Below are 14,365 nucleotides of genomic sequence, written 5' to 3'. Positions count from 1 at the left end.
TGGCAATGTTCTGTAGGTGGAAGAGGGCTTTTCTAGAGATTTGTTTTATATGTGAGGAAAAGGACAAATCCTGGCCCAGATTTTTGGGCCCAAATACTATGACTTCAGTTTTGTCTGAGTTTAGAAGTAAAAAATTGTGGGACATCCAGGCATTTATGTCTTGTAGGCATGCTTGAAGCGTTTAACTGATTAACTGATTATTTTCATCTGGTTTCATAGATAAATATAGCTGGGTATAATAACATGTTGTTTATGTGTGTGTGAGACTCATTAATATAACATCTGTAGTCTGAATTTAGACCTTATATTTAACAAGCTAATTGAACCAAATAATTTTTACATTTTTAAATCATTTAAAATTACATCATTGAGGGTGAGGGGCCTTTGAATAATGCATAATAAGTAACATACAGGCAGGAGTGTTAATTCACCCTTGTATTACATCTAAAACAAATGGAGCCTACACTGATATTGTGAATTTAAAGAGACAATTTTAAACAGGAAAAGAAAATACATCTTGCTCAAAACGATATGCTGATTTTTCGTTTATATAAATATCAGTAAATAGAAGACGGTCCCTTACTTGATTACTTGATGCACCAACAGGTGCCAAGATACCTGCTGGTATTCCCCCCCCCCTCCTCTTTACACCACGTACACACACACCTTTGACTGCAAGGGGATGTCATGCGTTTGTCTTAGTTATTAATTTATAGTACTACAAATCTCAAACAGTCACAGGCTTCAATAAAGACATGTCTCACTTTGTCTTTTCAGGCCCCAATGTTTTACTGCAGAAACGCTGTAAACTACAGAGGTTGGTCAGAGAGAAAGCTCTGGTTCAAGCCTTCACTACAGTACTTCTCATACTTTTAGGTAGTACTGCGCTACATACTACTACTACTGCTACTTGTATTGTTTGTGATGAAACGATAAATGTTGCCTCTGTCTTTGCAGAAAATGGAAAAGTGATGGTAGAGTTGAAACAGACGCCAGATCAGTTTATACCAGAAGAGATCGAAGGAGTCATCCAGGTAAACTCACATGTTCTCTGACTATAATACTGCGTTTATGTACAACCCAAATTCCAGAAACGATGGGACGTTATGTAAAACGTAAATGAAATGATTTTCATATCTCATCAACTCATATTTTATTCACAATAGGACATAAATAGCATATAAGATTTTGGAACTGACACTTTACCATGTGATGGAAAATATTAGCTAATTTTGAATTTGATGACAGCAACTCCCCTCAGTGACAAAACCTCAAAAAAGTGGGAACAGAGTTATGTTTACCATTGTGTAGCATCCCCTCTTCTTTTAAAAACTGTACTTCTTTTAAAAACTGTGTAAATGTCTGAGAAGTGAGGAGACCAGTTGGAGCTTTAGGAGAGGAATGTTGTCCCATTCTTGTCTGATGATTCTAGCTGCTCAACAGTCCTGGACCTTTGGTGCTGGATTTTTTGTTTTATAATGTGCCAGATATTATCTGTGGGTGAAAGGTCTAGACTTCGGGCTGGCCAGTTCAGCACCTGCACTCTTCTCCTGCAAAGCCATGTTGTGATAAATGCAGTATGTGGTTTAACATCGTCTTGCTGAAATATTCGAGGCCTTCTCTGAAAGAGACATTGTTTGGATGGGAGCATAAGTTGCTCTAAAATGTACTTTTCAGCATTGATGGGGACTTTCCAGATGTGTAAGCTGCTGACCCCATTGGCACTAATGCAATGTAATGCTAAATATAATAAGTGGTAGTTGATTGTATATAATACACAAGAGTTAAATTTATGTACTAGTAATAGTACCTACAGTGTAGTAAATCAGTATGTAGCAGATAACTGTATGCAGAGGTACAGTAGTATTTCAAATGCACAGACCTGAAGTTTAGTAAAGTGAACAATCAGTAGTGGGTGGGTGTGTGTGTGTGTCAGGTATTAAGTCACACTTAAATCAGACTACACTTGGATATGGCTTTCCTTAAAGTTGCATGCTATTGGTGACTCGGGATCGGCTGCTCGTGCGGTAAGCGTATTGCGTCACTACCTGTTTCTGCACAATTCAATTCAATTCAATTCAACTTTATTTATATAGCGCCAATTCACAACAAAGTCATCTGAGGGCACTTTACAGAATAAAGTCAAGATTATAAAGATATATAAAGAGAACCCAACAATTCCCCCTGGAGCAAGCCATAGGCAACAGTGGAGAGGAAAAACTCCCTTTAACGGAAGAAACCTCCAGCAGAACCAGGCTCAGGGTGGACGGCCATCTGCCTCGACCGGTTGGGGTGAGTGGAAAGGGGAGAGAGAAAAGAACGGAGCAACAAAAAGCAACAACAAAACATCGGGCAGATTGGTAGGACCAGTAGCTGCACGCTGGAAGACACACAGCTTCAAAGCCGGGGGACACCTGCAGAAAGGGACAGAGAGAGGGGGACAGAGGAGGACAAAGACAACTACGGGAGAGAACACACAGAGTTATTGACATACAGTGGTGACAATTGCGGGATGAGAGGAGAGGAGAGATGGTCAAGAGGAGGAAAGGCGCTCAGTGCATTGGGGGGTGGGTCCCCCAGCAGTCTAAGCCTATGGCAGCATAACTATAACTAACTATATGCTTTATTAAAAAGGAAGGTTTTAAGCCTAGACTTAAAAGTAGAGAGGGTGTCTGCTTCCCGAATCTGAACTGGGAGCTGGTTCCACAAGAGAGGAGCTTCATAGCTAAAGGCTCTACCTCCCCCACACTCTTGGGTTTCTACCGAAGGACTGTTTACTGATTAATTGTAGCTGTTATTTTTACTTAAATAAGTGATTTCTTCACAGAATAATTAATACTTAGTCCTAACATACGCTTGTATTACACAAGCACCTGCTTTTGCAAAACATAACCAGCTAAAGTTTACAAATTCCACATTTCACTTATATTAGCTTTGTTAGCTTAGCAGTTATCCATTAGCAATGGCTTCTCTGTCTCCCTCTGTCTCTCCTTCTCTCACTTGCTCGGTGTGTCTCATGTTCAGTTTTTCCTCTGCCTCCCTTGGTATATGTAATAAGTGTAAGGTTTTTGCAGCTTTGGAGGCGAGGCTTACGAAAATGGAAGCACGGGTCCGCACCATGGAAAACAACTCAGCTAGTCAGGCCCCGGTAGTTGGTGCGGGCCGACCTAGCGTAGCCCCTGCTAGCTGTCCCCCGGCAGTTCCCGAGCAGCCGGGAAGCCAGTCCGGCTGGGTGACGCTTCGTAAGAGATCTAATGTTAAACAGACGCCCGAGGTTCACCACCAGTCAGTTCACGTTTCTAATTGATTTTCCCCACTCAGCGACACACCCGCTGAGAAACCAACTCTGGTAATTAGCAGCTCCATAGTCAGAAACATGAAGTTAGAGACTCCAGCAGCCGTAGTAAAATGTCTTCCTGGGGCCAGAGCGGGCGACGTTGAATATTTGAAACTCCTGGCTAAGGATAAACGTAAATACAGTAATATTATTATTCACGTGGGAGTTAATGACGCCCGATTACGCAAATCGGAGGTCACTAAAATGAATGTTGAATCAGTGTGTAACTTTGCCAAAACAATGTCGGACTCCGTAATTTTCTCTGGTCCCCTGCCAAATCTGACCAGTGACGACATGTACACCCGCATGTCGTCATTCAACCGCTGGCTGTCTAGGTGGTGTCCAGCAAACGATGTGGGCTACATAGACAATTGGAAACGTTTTTGGGGAAAACCTAGGCTGATTAGGAGAGATGGCATCCATCCTACTTTAGATGGTGCAGCTTTGTTATCCAGAAATATGGCTGGTTTTATTAAACAACCAAAAGTATGACAGTCCAGAGTTGAGCCTAGGATGCAGAGATCCAGATCCAGTCCTACACGCCTCTCTACAGTATCCTTACAACCGTCACCCCCCCACAACTCCCACATAACTATAGAGACTGTGTCTGTTCCCCGACCTAAATTACATAAAGTAAATATGACAACAAGAGGAGTTAATCATAATAACCTAATAAAAGTTAAGACTACTCCTCTTACAGAACAAAACCCCAAAACTATTAAATGTGGATTATTAAATATCAGATCTCTCTTTTCTAAATCTCTGTTAGTAAATGACTTAATAAGTGATCATCAATTCGATTTATTTTGTCTCACTGAAACTTGGTTGCAGCAGGAAGAATATGTTAGTTTAAATGAGTCAACCCCCCCAAGTCATATTAATTATCATGTTCCTAGAAGCACAGGCCGAGGTGGAGGAGTTGCAGCAATCTTCCATTGTAGCTTATCAATAAACCCTAGACCTAAACATAGTTATAACTCATTTGAGAGCCTTACTCTTAGCCTTTCACACCCAAACTGGAAAACTCAAAAACCACTATTATTTGTTATCGTGTACCGTCCTCCAGTCCCTTATTCAGAGTTTTTGATTGAATTTTCTGATTTTCTATCTGATCTAGTGCTTAGTACAGATAAAGTCATTATAGTGGGTGACTTTAACATTCATGTAGATGCTGACAGTAACTGCCTGAGCACTGCGTTTAATTCATTATTAGATTCAATTGGTTTTTCCCAAAATGTAAATAAACCCACTCACTGTTTTAGTCACACGTTAGACCTTGTCCTTACGTATGGAATTGAAGCGGATAATTTAACCATATTTCCTCACAACTCTCTTCTGTGTGACCATTTTTTAATAACATTTGAATTTACAATAACGGACTATATAGCAGTTAGGGAAAAATTCCACTATAACAGATGCTTAAGTGAAAAAGCTGTCAACAAATTTAAAGAAATTATTTCTTCATCATTTGCTTCACCATATGTTAATACAATGGAAAGTAGTCTCCTTAATATTACTCCTGCACAAGTAGATTATCTTGTTGACAATTCTGCAGCCTCACTACGTACAATACTCGATAGTGTTGCCCCTCTGAAAAAGAAGGCAGTAAACCAGCAGAGGCGATCTCCATGGTATAGTTCACAAACACGCAACTTATAACAGAAAACACGAAAGTTAGAAAGGAAGTGTCGCTCCAGAAAGTTAGAAGAGTCTCATTTAGCCTGGAAAAATAGTTTAAAAATGTACAAAAAAGCTCTCACTGATGCCAGAACAGCATATTATTTATCATTAATAGAAGAAAACAAGAACAACCCCCAGTTTCTGTTCAGCACTGTAGCCAGGCTGACTAAGAGCCATACTTCTGTTGAGCCTACTATTCCCTTAACTTTGAGCAGCAATGACTTCATGACCTTCTTTATGAATAAAATTGTAGCTATTAGAGAACGAATTCACCAGATCCTCCCCCCAAAAATTACATATAGATCTTCATGTACAGCAGTGCTAGAGTCATCGATAAGGCCCCACTCTCTCTTAGACTGTTTTTTACCCATAGATCTCTCTGAGCTAACTTCAATTATTACCTCATCTAAACCAACAACGTGTCTGCTAGACCCTATTCCAACTAAGCTGCTCAAGGAAGCTTTACCCTTAATAGATACATTCATATTAGACATCATAAATCTATCTTTAGAAACAGGCTATGTACCACAGGCCTATAAGGTAGCTGTAATTAAACCATTACTTAAAAAACCCTGTCTTGACCCAGGTGTTTTAGCCAATTACAGACCAATATCTAATCTCCCCTTTATTTCTAAAATAATTGAAAAAGTAGTTGCAAAACAATTATGTGATCACCTTCATAGGAATAATTTGTATGAAGACTTTCAGTCAGGATTTAGAGTTCAGCATAGTACAGAAACAGCACTGGTAAAAGTCACCAACGATCTTCTCATGGCCTCAGATACTGGACTCATCTCTATACTTGTTCTGTTAGATCTTAGCGCTGCATTTGATACCATTGATCATAACATTTTATTACAGAGACTGGAACATGAAATTGGAATTACAGGAACTGCACTAGGTAGGTTTAAATCTTATCTATCTGATAGATTTCAATTTGTTCATGTTAATGATGAATCCTCCATGCACACAAATGTTAGCTATGGAGTTCCACAAGGCTCTGTGTTAGGACCAATACTTTTTACTTTATATATGTCTCCTTTAGGCAACATTATTAGAAAACACTCCATAAATTTCCACTGTTATGCTGATGATACCCAGCTATATTTATCTATGGAACCAGATGAAAATAATCAGTTATTAAAGCTTCAAGCATGCCTACAAGACATAAAGGCCTGTATGTCCCACAATTTTTTACTTTTAACCTCAGACAAGACTGAAGTCATGGTATTTGGGCCCAAAAATCTCAGAGATATGATGTCCAACCATATTGTTACACTAGATGGCATAAGTCTGGCCTCCAGTACTACTGCAAGGAACCTTGGAGTTATTTTTGATCAGGATCTGTCCTTTAACTCACATATAAAACAAATCTCTAGAACAGCCTTCTTCCACCTACGGAACATTGCCAAAATTAGGAGCATCCTGTCTCAAAGTGATGCCGAAAAACTGGTCCATGCATTTGTTACCTCTAGGTTGGACTACTGTAATTCCATACTTTCAGGATGCCGCAGTAACTCCCTAAAGAGCCTGCAATTAATCCAAAATGCTGCAGCAAGAGTGCTGGCTGGAACTAGCAAGAGAGATCATATTTCACATTCACTAGCTTCTCTCCATTGGCTTCCCATTAAATGTAGAATAGAATTTAAAACCCTGCTTCTTACATATAAAGCTCTGAATGGTCAGGCACATATATAGAAGACCTCATAGTTCCATATCATCCCAGTAGACCACTTCGATCTCAGAATGCAGGCCTACTTGTGGTTCTCAGAATTTCCAAAGGTAGAATGGGAGTTAGAGCCTTTAGCTATCAAGGTCCTCTCCTGTGGAACCAGCTCCCAGTTCAGATTCGGGAAGCAGACACCCTCTCTACTTTTAAGTCTAGGCTTAAAACCTTCCTTTTTAATAAAGCATATAGTTAGTTATAGTTATGCTGCCATAGGCTTAGACTGCTGGGGGACCCACCCCCCAATGCACTGAGCTCCTTTCCTCCTCTTGACCATCTCTCCTCTCCTCTCATCCCGCAATTGTCACCACTGTATGTCAATAACTCTGTGTGTTCTCTCCCGTAGTTGTCTTTGTCCTCCTCTGTCCCCCTCTCTCTGTCCCTTTCTGCAGGTGTCCCCCGGCTTTGAAGCTGTGTGTCTTCCAGCGTGCAGCTACTGGTCCTACCAATCTGCCCGATGTTTTGTTGTTGCTTTTTGTTGCTCCGTTCTTTTCTCTCTCCCCTTTCCACTCACCCCAACCGGTCGAGGCAGATGGCCGTCCACCCTGAGCCTGGTTCTGCTGGAGGTTTCTTCCGTTAAAGGGAGTTTTTCCTCTCCACTGTTGCCTATGGCTTGCTCCAGGGGGAATTGTTGGGTTCACTTTATATATATTTATAATCTTGACTTTATTCTGTAAAGTGCTCTGAGATGACTTTGTTGTGAATTGGCGCTATATAAATAAAGTTGAATTGAAAATTGAATTATAGAAAACAAGATGCTGGTCCCTATGAGGAAATAATAATATTTTCCTTTGAGTCTCCAGTTCATGAATGTAAGTCAATCTAATGTCCCCTTAAAGTTGTGGAATTCAGACTGTGTGTTTGTTTCAGGTGAATGAGTTTTCCTGGAGTGAGTTTCCTCCTGATGAAGATGACTATGAAGAGTGGGATCTGACTGTATCATAGACGCCCAGAGGATAGTGGGTAGGACTGTGGTGCCTGCTGGGAGTTAAAGCAGGACTCATTAGTTTCATATTAATAGTTATTTTACTCAGTAAATTACTTTTCTCACTGTTCAATCTCTGATTAGCTCTGTCCTATGATGTCTCTGCTACTGATACCAGAGAGAAAAACATGGTGCTGTGATGCTGAACTTTAACTCTTAGCAGTATTTTTACATAACCTAAAACTGGTACAAACTGTGATTACACGAGATGTAGAAAGTCTCTGTGTTGATGTCCACCACCATCTTCTGCCTCCCAGCTTGTGTTAAATTCAGTATGCAGTGTAGTTATTTAAACACAACAAAGGACAGTTTGTTAGTAAAATAACATTGTATTTCAAGCAATTATTCAACCTGTACAACATTCATACAGTACAGAATGCAAACTTTTGCACTAATTTAATTTTTTATGTTTTAGTACAGCTTTTTTTTTAATGTAAGGAATCAGAACACTGTATTGTACTAGATTATTGTACACTACCCTTATGTAATGGTTAACATAAATTTTATATACTAAATTGCAAAATTGCAGTTTTAAGTTGGATTAACACCTCTACATTCTAAACCCTGAATGTTCCTCAATTTGTTACTGTACTCTATTCTTCTTCTCTTTACTTGTACTCTTTATACTTTTACTGAATGCTAAGTTTTATAATGTTATTTACGATTTTGTGCTCTATGCTAAAACATATTTTCATTAAGCACATTTCCATCGAATTGTCATACTAAACATTACATTTACATTTAGTCATTTAGCAGACGCTTTTATCCAAAGCGACTTACAAGTGAGGTACAAGGCAAGCAAAAATCTAAGTCAAGGAGAAAACATCAAAGTGCAAGAGAGCAGAAAGGATTTATTTATTTATTTATTCATTTTAGAGATTTAAGTGCATAGAAAGATGCAGAAGAGTTCAGTTTTCAGCAGTTTTTTGAATATTGGGAGTGAGTCAGCTGAGCGTGCAGTGTTTGGTAGCTCGTTCCACCATCGTGGGATCATTGCGCTAAACAGTTTTGCTTGGTGTCTTCTATGCGGTGCTGGGACCATCAGACGTCGTTCGTTGGGAGACCGCAGCGGGCGAGAAGGATTGTAGACTTGAATGAGTGAGTTGAGGTAAGCGGGAGCTGTCGAGTTAACCACCCTGTAAGCAAGAGACAGAGCTTTGAACCTGATGTGAGCAGCTACAGGAAGCCAGTGTAGAGATCTAAAAAGTGGTGTGACATGGGTCTTTTTTGGCTGATTAAAAATGAGGCGAGCTGCTGCATTTTGGATGATCTGCAAGGGTTTGATTGTGGATATCGGTAACCCCATCAACAAAGCGTTGCAATAATCAAGACGAGATGTGACCAGCGCCTGTACAATGAGTTGGGTTGTATATTCCGTGATGTAGGGTCTGATCTTCCTGATGTTGAGAGCAAATTTGCAAGCCTGACTTGACAGACTGAGGAGATGTGATCCTTAAAGCTCAGTTGGTCGTCGATGATGAGGTTTTTGGCCGAATTAGTGGGGACAATCACTGTAGATCCAATGTTGATGCTGATGTTGTGTTGCATCAAAGGTCTGGCTGGGAAGACAAGGACTTCGGTCTTGGAGAGGTTGAGCTGAAGGTGTCTCTCACTCATCCAGGCTGAGATGTCTGAGAGACGGGCAGAAATGCGCGATGAGACACTGGAGTCGTCCGGTGGAAAGGATAGGAAGAGCTGTGTGTCATCAGCGTAGCAGTGATAGGAAAGACCATGTGAGTGAATGATGGCACCTAGGGATGAAGTATAGATAGAAAAGAGGAGAGGGCCAAGAACTGAGCCCTGCGGCACATCGGTAGAGAGGCTATGAGAGTTAGAAAGATGCCCCCGCCAGGATACATTAAGCCTACTTATAACTTAAAAGATTGTGGGTAGAACAGTGGTGCATGATGGGAGTCATCATGATCTGCGTCATTGTTTCATTTTGGTAATTTCCCCTCACATCTCTGATATGTTACACCTGCAGCCGAAATAAAAACAAGATTCTGTGATGCTGAAGCCCTTTATTGAAGAGAAAGAATAACTGCTACTTCCACTACTGCAGTATCACAGCTGTACAAGTATGAAGTGTCAGTTAAACATAGACTTAACAGGAAATAAGCTATTTGTCTTTAATCTCTTTAACTTAATTCAATGTATTTTGGTCTAATCAAGGTTAAAGAGGAATGCAGACATTCTCATTAAGCTGGATTTTCAGATTTGTAAGTGGCCTGTTTAATTGCTGAAACCTTTTACCACCTTCTCCTTCCCAGCTGGAGTCAGGTTCAGGTCTCCTCCAACCACCACAAAGCCCTGCAAACACAGCATGGGTAGTAACAGGGTATTAACCATATTATTAAGAACTGAATTTGCTGGAGTCACACACAGTTTTTGTGTAAAAGAAGGTAATTGTGTAACTATTGCTAACGGGTGGCAATAGTGTATTCACAGCCATGGAGGTGGTAAAATCTAGGCAGCTTTTAGTAGTATAAGTGTAGATACGTTTGTAGTAAAGGGTAGTAGCTACTGGTAGTATATAGTATCTGTAATAATGCTAATCAGCTAGTTAAAGGTGACTGATTAAATAATACAGTTGGGTGCAAAAGTTTGCATCACCTTATTTTGAAAGGGCAAAACGACCACAATATGTAATTTATATTCAGCTGGTCAGAATTTAAAGCTTTCTATGGTTTTAGTTTAATGCTTTTAAACGTCCCTATATTAAAATATTTCTCTGCTTCTACCTGGAAAAATTCCGTCAGATGACATCACCTGGATGGGTTTTTCATCATTAGGAGTTCAGATGATATTATCTGGGGAGCTCTGGAAAAGCAGGATGACAAACTCCATAATATGAGCAACAAGATGACATAATGTGTTGTCATCTGGAGGTATTTTTCCATCTCCACCTTAAACTCCTCTGTCACACGTACCTCTGCCCTTAGCCTAGCTTTCCCACAACTTCATTGTTTGGCTCATCAGCTTTATTCCTCTGTAGTTGCTACAGCTCTGCACATCTCCCTTGTTCCTAAAAATGGGGGTTAGGGTTAGGGTTGTTAAACAAACTAGTCAGAAACTCTACTGCCACCTCTCCTAGACACTTCCATACCTCCACAGGTATGTCATCAGGACCAACTGCCTTTCCACTCTTCATCCTATTCAACGTCCTCACTTCACTCTTACTAATCTTTGCTATGTCGTGCTGCACATCCTTCCAATCTCTCTCTGTCTCACCAACCTGTTCAAATCCACCTCTCCTTCCTTAGTGTCCAACCTAGCATACAAGTCCTCATATGCTCTTTGTTTGGCCTTTGCCACCTCTACCTTCACCTTACGCTGCATCTCCCTGTAGTACTGTCTACTCTCTTCAGTCCTCTCAGTGTCCCACTTCTTCTTAGCTAACCTTTTTCTCTGTATACACTCCTGAATTTCCTCATTCCACCACCAAGTCTCCTTGTCCACTTTCCTTTTTCCTGATGACACACCGAGTACCCTCCAACCTGTCTCCCAGATCACATTAGCTGTAGTGGTCCAATCATCTGGAAGCACCTCCTGACCACCCACAGTCTGCCCCAGTTCCTCCCTGAAAACTACAGAAAATTCTTCCTTTTCTTCCACGACTTCATCCTCTTCACCTTCCTTACCACCAGAATCATTTTACACACCACCATCCTGTGTTTTCTGGCTACACTCTCCCCTACCAGTACTTTGCAGTCACTGATCTCTTTCAGATTACAACAGCGGCACAACATGTAGTCCTCTTGAGTGCTTCTTCCGCCGCTCTTGTATGTCACCGGGAAGTCACCTTCTGGAAGAAAGTGTTCACTACAGGCATTTCCATCCTCTTTGCAAAGTCTACTACCATCTGTCCTTCTGCGTTCCTGTCCTGAAGACCAAACCTGCCCATCACATTCTCATCACCTATGTTCCCTTCACCTACATGCCCATCTAAATATGCTCCAATCACCAATCTCTCACCTCTGGGGATGCTCTGCATTTGATTAAATAAAACCAACCTGTGTATCTATCACATGACTTCATACAACGTTTACAACCATCAGTTTAATGTAGAGGTACTCAAATTACTATATATTACTTATGTTTAATTGTATTCTGGAAGTTTAAGCTTAAGTGTACTTGTATATTAAGTACTTAGTGTATTAAGTTTTTTACGTCATGACAAGCCTGATAGAGATGAATGAATACGGTTTTTAAACACTGACATTTGCATTAAGACAGATGTTTCACTATAATCCTCTGTTTTCATGTAATACGAAGTATATTCTTATTCCAATAAAGTATAAATTTAAAACAGACTCACGTCATGATATTCAAGCTTTCCCTGAGTGAAGCAGACTCTTTCAGGCAGAGGAATCAGAACTCCTTTATCAAAGAAGCCTACACACACAATGTATAGTACAATATAAAATACAATTTGAACTATGTAAGATTTTTTATTAAAGTATTTTTTGCAAAACAGTTATTCAGTGCTTACCCTGCAAGAAGCCTTGCACCTTACTTGTCAGAAGAGAATTGAAACCTTTCACCTGCATAGAAACAACACACAATGCTGTCAGTATTTTTGTTATAACAGACAGACACACTGGGGCTCAAATTAATTTAACACCATGCCTTTCACAAGGCAAAGATCGCTCTTTGTTGCAGTTAGACATCCTGAAAATGGTTCTGCAGAAACAAACCCTGACGAGCAGGAGGCAACGCTATACAAGAAGTCTAGTATGTCACTCATCTGGACATGTTGCTTTCAGACACAGGCAACATCCCAAATGTAATTTGAAATTTGAAATAGCTCCTCCCAGGTGTGATCATAATTAAAAAAAAAAAAACCTGAACAAGGACACTACACTTGTCCTTGACAACATATATAGTCAACTAAAATTACTGAAGCTCAAACAAAAATCCACTTAAATGAAGTAAAAGAGTCCACATAAAAGACTAAAACTAACACTAACTAGAAAATGACTTTGACCACAAAATAATTCCAAAATAAAAACTAATATGAAAATGAAAAACTGATAATATTTGTATTAAAGAGTTAGGGGAATAGTTCTCTGAACGGGGCCCTGGTTTAGTTCTGTTAGAGACAGATAGTGGAACAAACCTGGTTGTTGAAGGGGTACTGCAAAGGTTGTCTTATTAAGTCCCACAGAGGCCTAAGAAACAAACAGAAATCATCATTCATCAGCTGATGTTTCCCTCAGTCTTAGCCTTAGTTGACTTTGGACAATGTACAGATTTATGTTGCAGTGTTTAAATGATGGAAGCAACACTGCTACAGTACATATAGAAAAAAACAGGAAATAAAGTTAGAAGTTATTAAAAAGTAATTTTAACTGAGTAATGACAGATTTAAATCAATACCTTTTTGCTTGTCGCCACAGCACAACATGTTCCACACATGTTTTTATACCGTAACCCTCCCATTTTTTTTGTCCGGCACCAGGGTTTGCCCTTGGTGGCTGGGTGGGGCCATACCTAGTGGGGTGGGATTTGAACCTGCTGCCTTCTGCATCCCAACCCAATGCTCTACCACTGATCCACCAGGTCCCCTCAATGACTGATTTACATGTTCTGATTAAATACTGTATTTTCTTCTTTAAATTTGATGGATATAATTGTTCAGTATCTTGTACTTTTTATATGTACTTGAACATGAATATTAGATATTAGATTAGATCAAATCTTCTGCTCATCTGCATTTATCCGCTTTATATATTAACAGTCATTTTCGGTAATGCAAAGTAAACCTACTTCTACAGCTGGGTGAATAATGAAAAATAAACTATTACTATATTTTATTTTAAACACTAAAAGGTAATAATATGTTGGATTTTGTTTTTTTTACATAAAAAAAAAAAATGCTGATTTTGCTGTGTTGAACACTGTTATCCAAACTAGAATCAAACCTGATCTAAACAGCGGTGAACTAATCAGGCTACACAGAGAGGTGCTGTAGAATTCACCATTTAATTAGGAGGAAAGAGAAACAGATGTGCAGCAGCTCTGTGCATTTACAGACTTTGTACCTCAGGAGTCAGTGACAACACTGAGCCATTAAAACTGACAGAGTAGCACAGATTTTTTTAGAAGTCTGGTTTGAATTTAGACCATGACATGGTTTTGTGTTACCCCAGTATGCCGCTGTGTCTAATGGCGATATCATCTCCTCTGACCACACAGTTTGGTAACTCGACATTCAGACGCCTTTGTTGGTTTTTGTTTAGTCTCACTCCAACTGTGGCGCTCATACCTGATCCTCCAAAAGCAACTGTTCTTGTGTCAACACTGCAACAAAGAACACATCAAATACACAAGTTTAGTCAGTTGGTTGAAGTAATGATACCGAGCTGAAGTAAACAGTTTATCCTCAGAATTTAATAAAGTGCAGGTTAATTTTAGAGCTTTGTGACAACAATGAAAGTGAGATCCTTTATACAAACGTGCACTCGTGAAACAAACAGAGATTGATGTCTCGTTGAAGTTCCCCAGTGAAGAGCAGGTTATTTATTTCAACCTGGAGTCCAGAATTCTCATGGAAACGTAGAACAACCTGATCTGGATCCATTGTCAGCTGAGTTAATGTCAGTCTGAGAGAAGAGGGAAAAGATAGAATGGAAAA

At 39.8% G+C, this 14,365-nt stretch overlaps 1 protein-coding gene across 2 annotated transcripts in view; it reads left to right on the top strand.

Moving 5' to 3' along the window:
* Positions 1 to 12,041, top strand: part of rdm1 (RAD52 motif containing 1) — an 18,320-nt gene extending 6,279 nt beyond the window's left edge. Inside the window, exons 6-9 of one of the 2 annotated variants that reach the window (XM_067476396.1) lie at positions 778 to 876; positions 958 to 1,034; positions 7,614 to 7,706; positions 11,457 to 12,041. In XM_067476396.1, coding sequence (XP_067332497.1) covers positions 778 to 876; positions 958 to 1,034; positions 7,614 to 7,688 — 251 coding nt within the window. In that variant the 3' untranslated portion in view covers positions 7,689 to 7,706; positions 11,457 to 12,041. Of the gene's footprint in view, positions 1 to 777; positions 877 to 957; positions 1,035 to 7,613 lie in introns of both variants that reach the window. The other variant, XM_067476397.1, reaches the window with a different exon arrangement.
* The last annotated feature ends 2,324 nt before the right edge of the window (positions 12,042 to 14,365 follow it).

This window comes from Channa argus, chromosome 15 (genome assembly GCF_033026475.1).
Source record: "Channa argus isolate prfri chromosome 15, Channa argus male v1.0, whole genome shotgun sequence".
NCBI classification, from domain to species: domain Eukaryota; kingdom Metazoa; phylum Chordata; class Actinopteri; order Anabantiformes; family Channidae; genus Channa; species Channa argus.
Note: the sequence above shows the minus strand (reverse complement) of the source record. Positions and strands in the feature narration are given on the sequence as shown.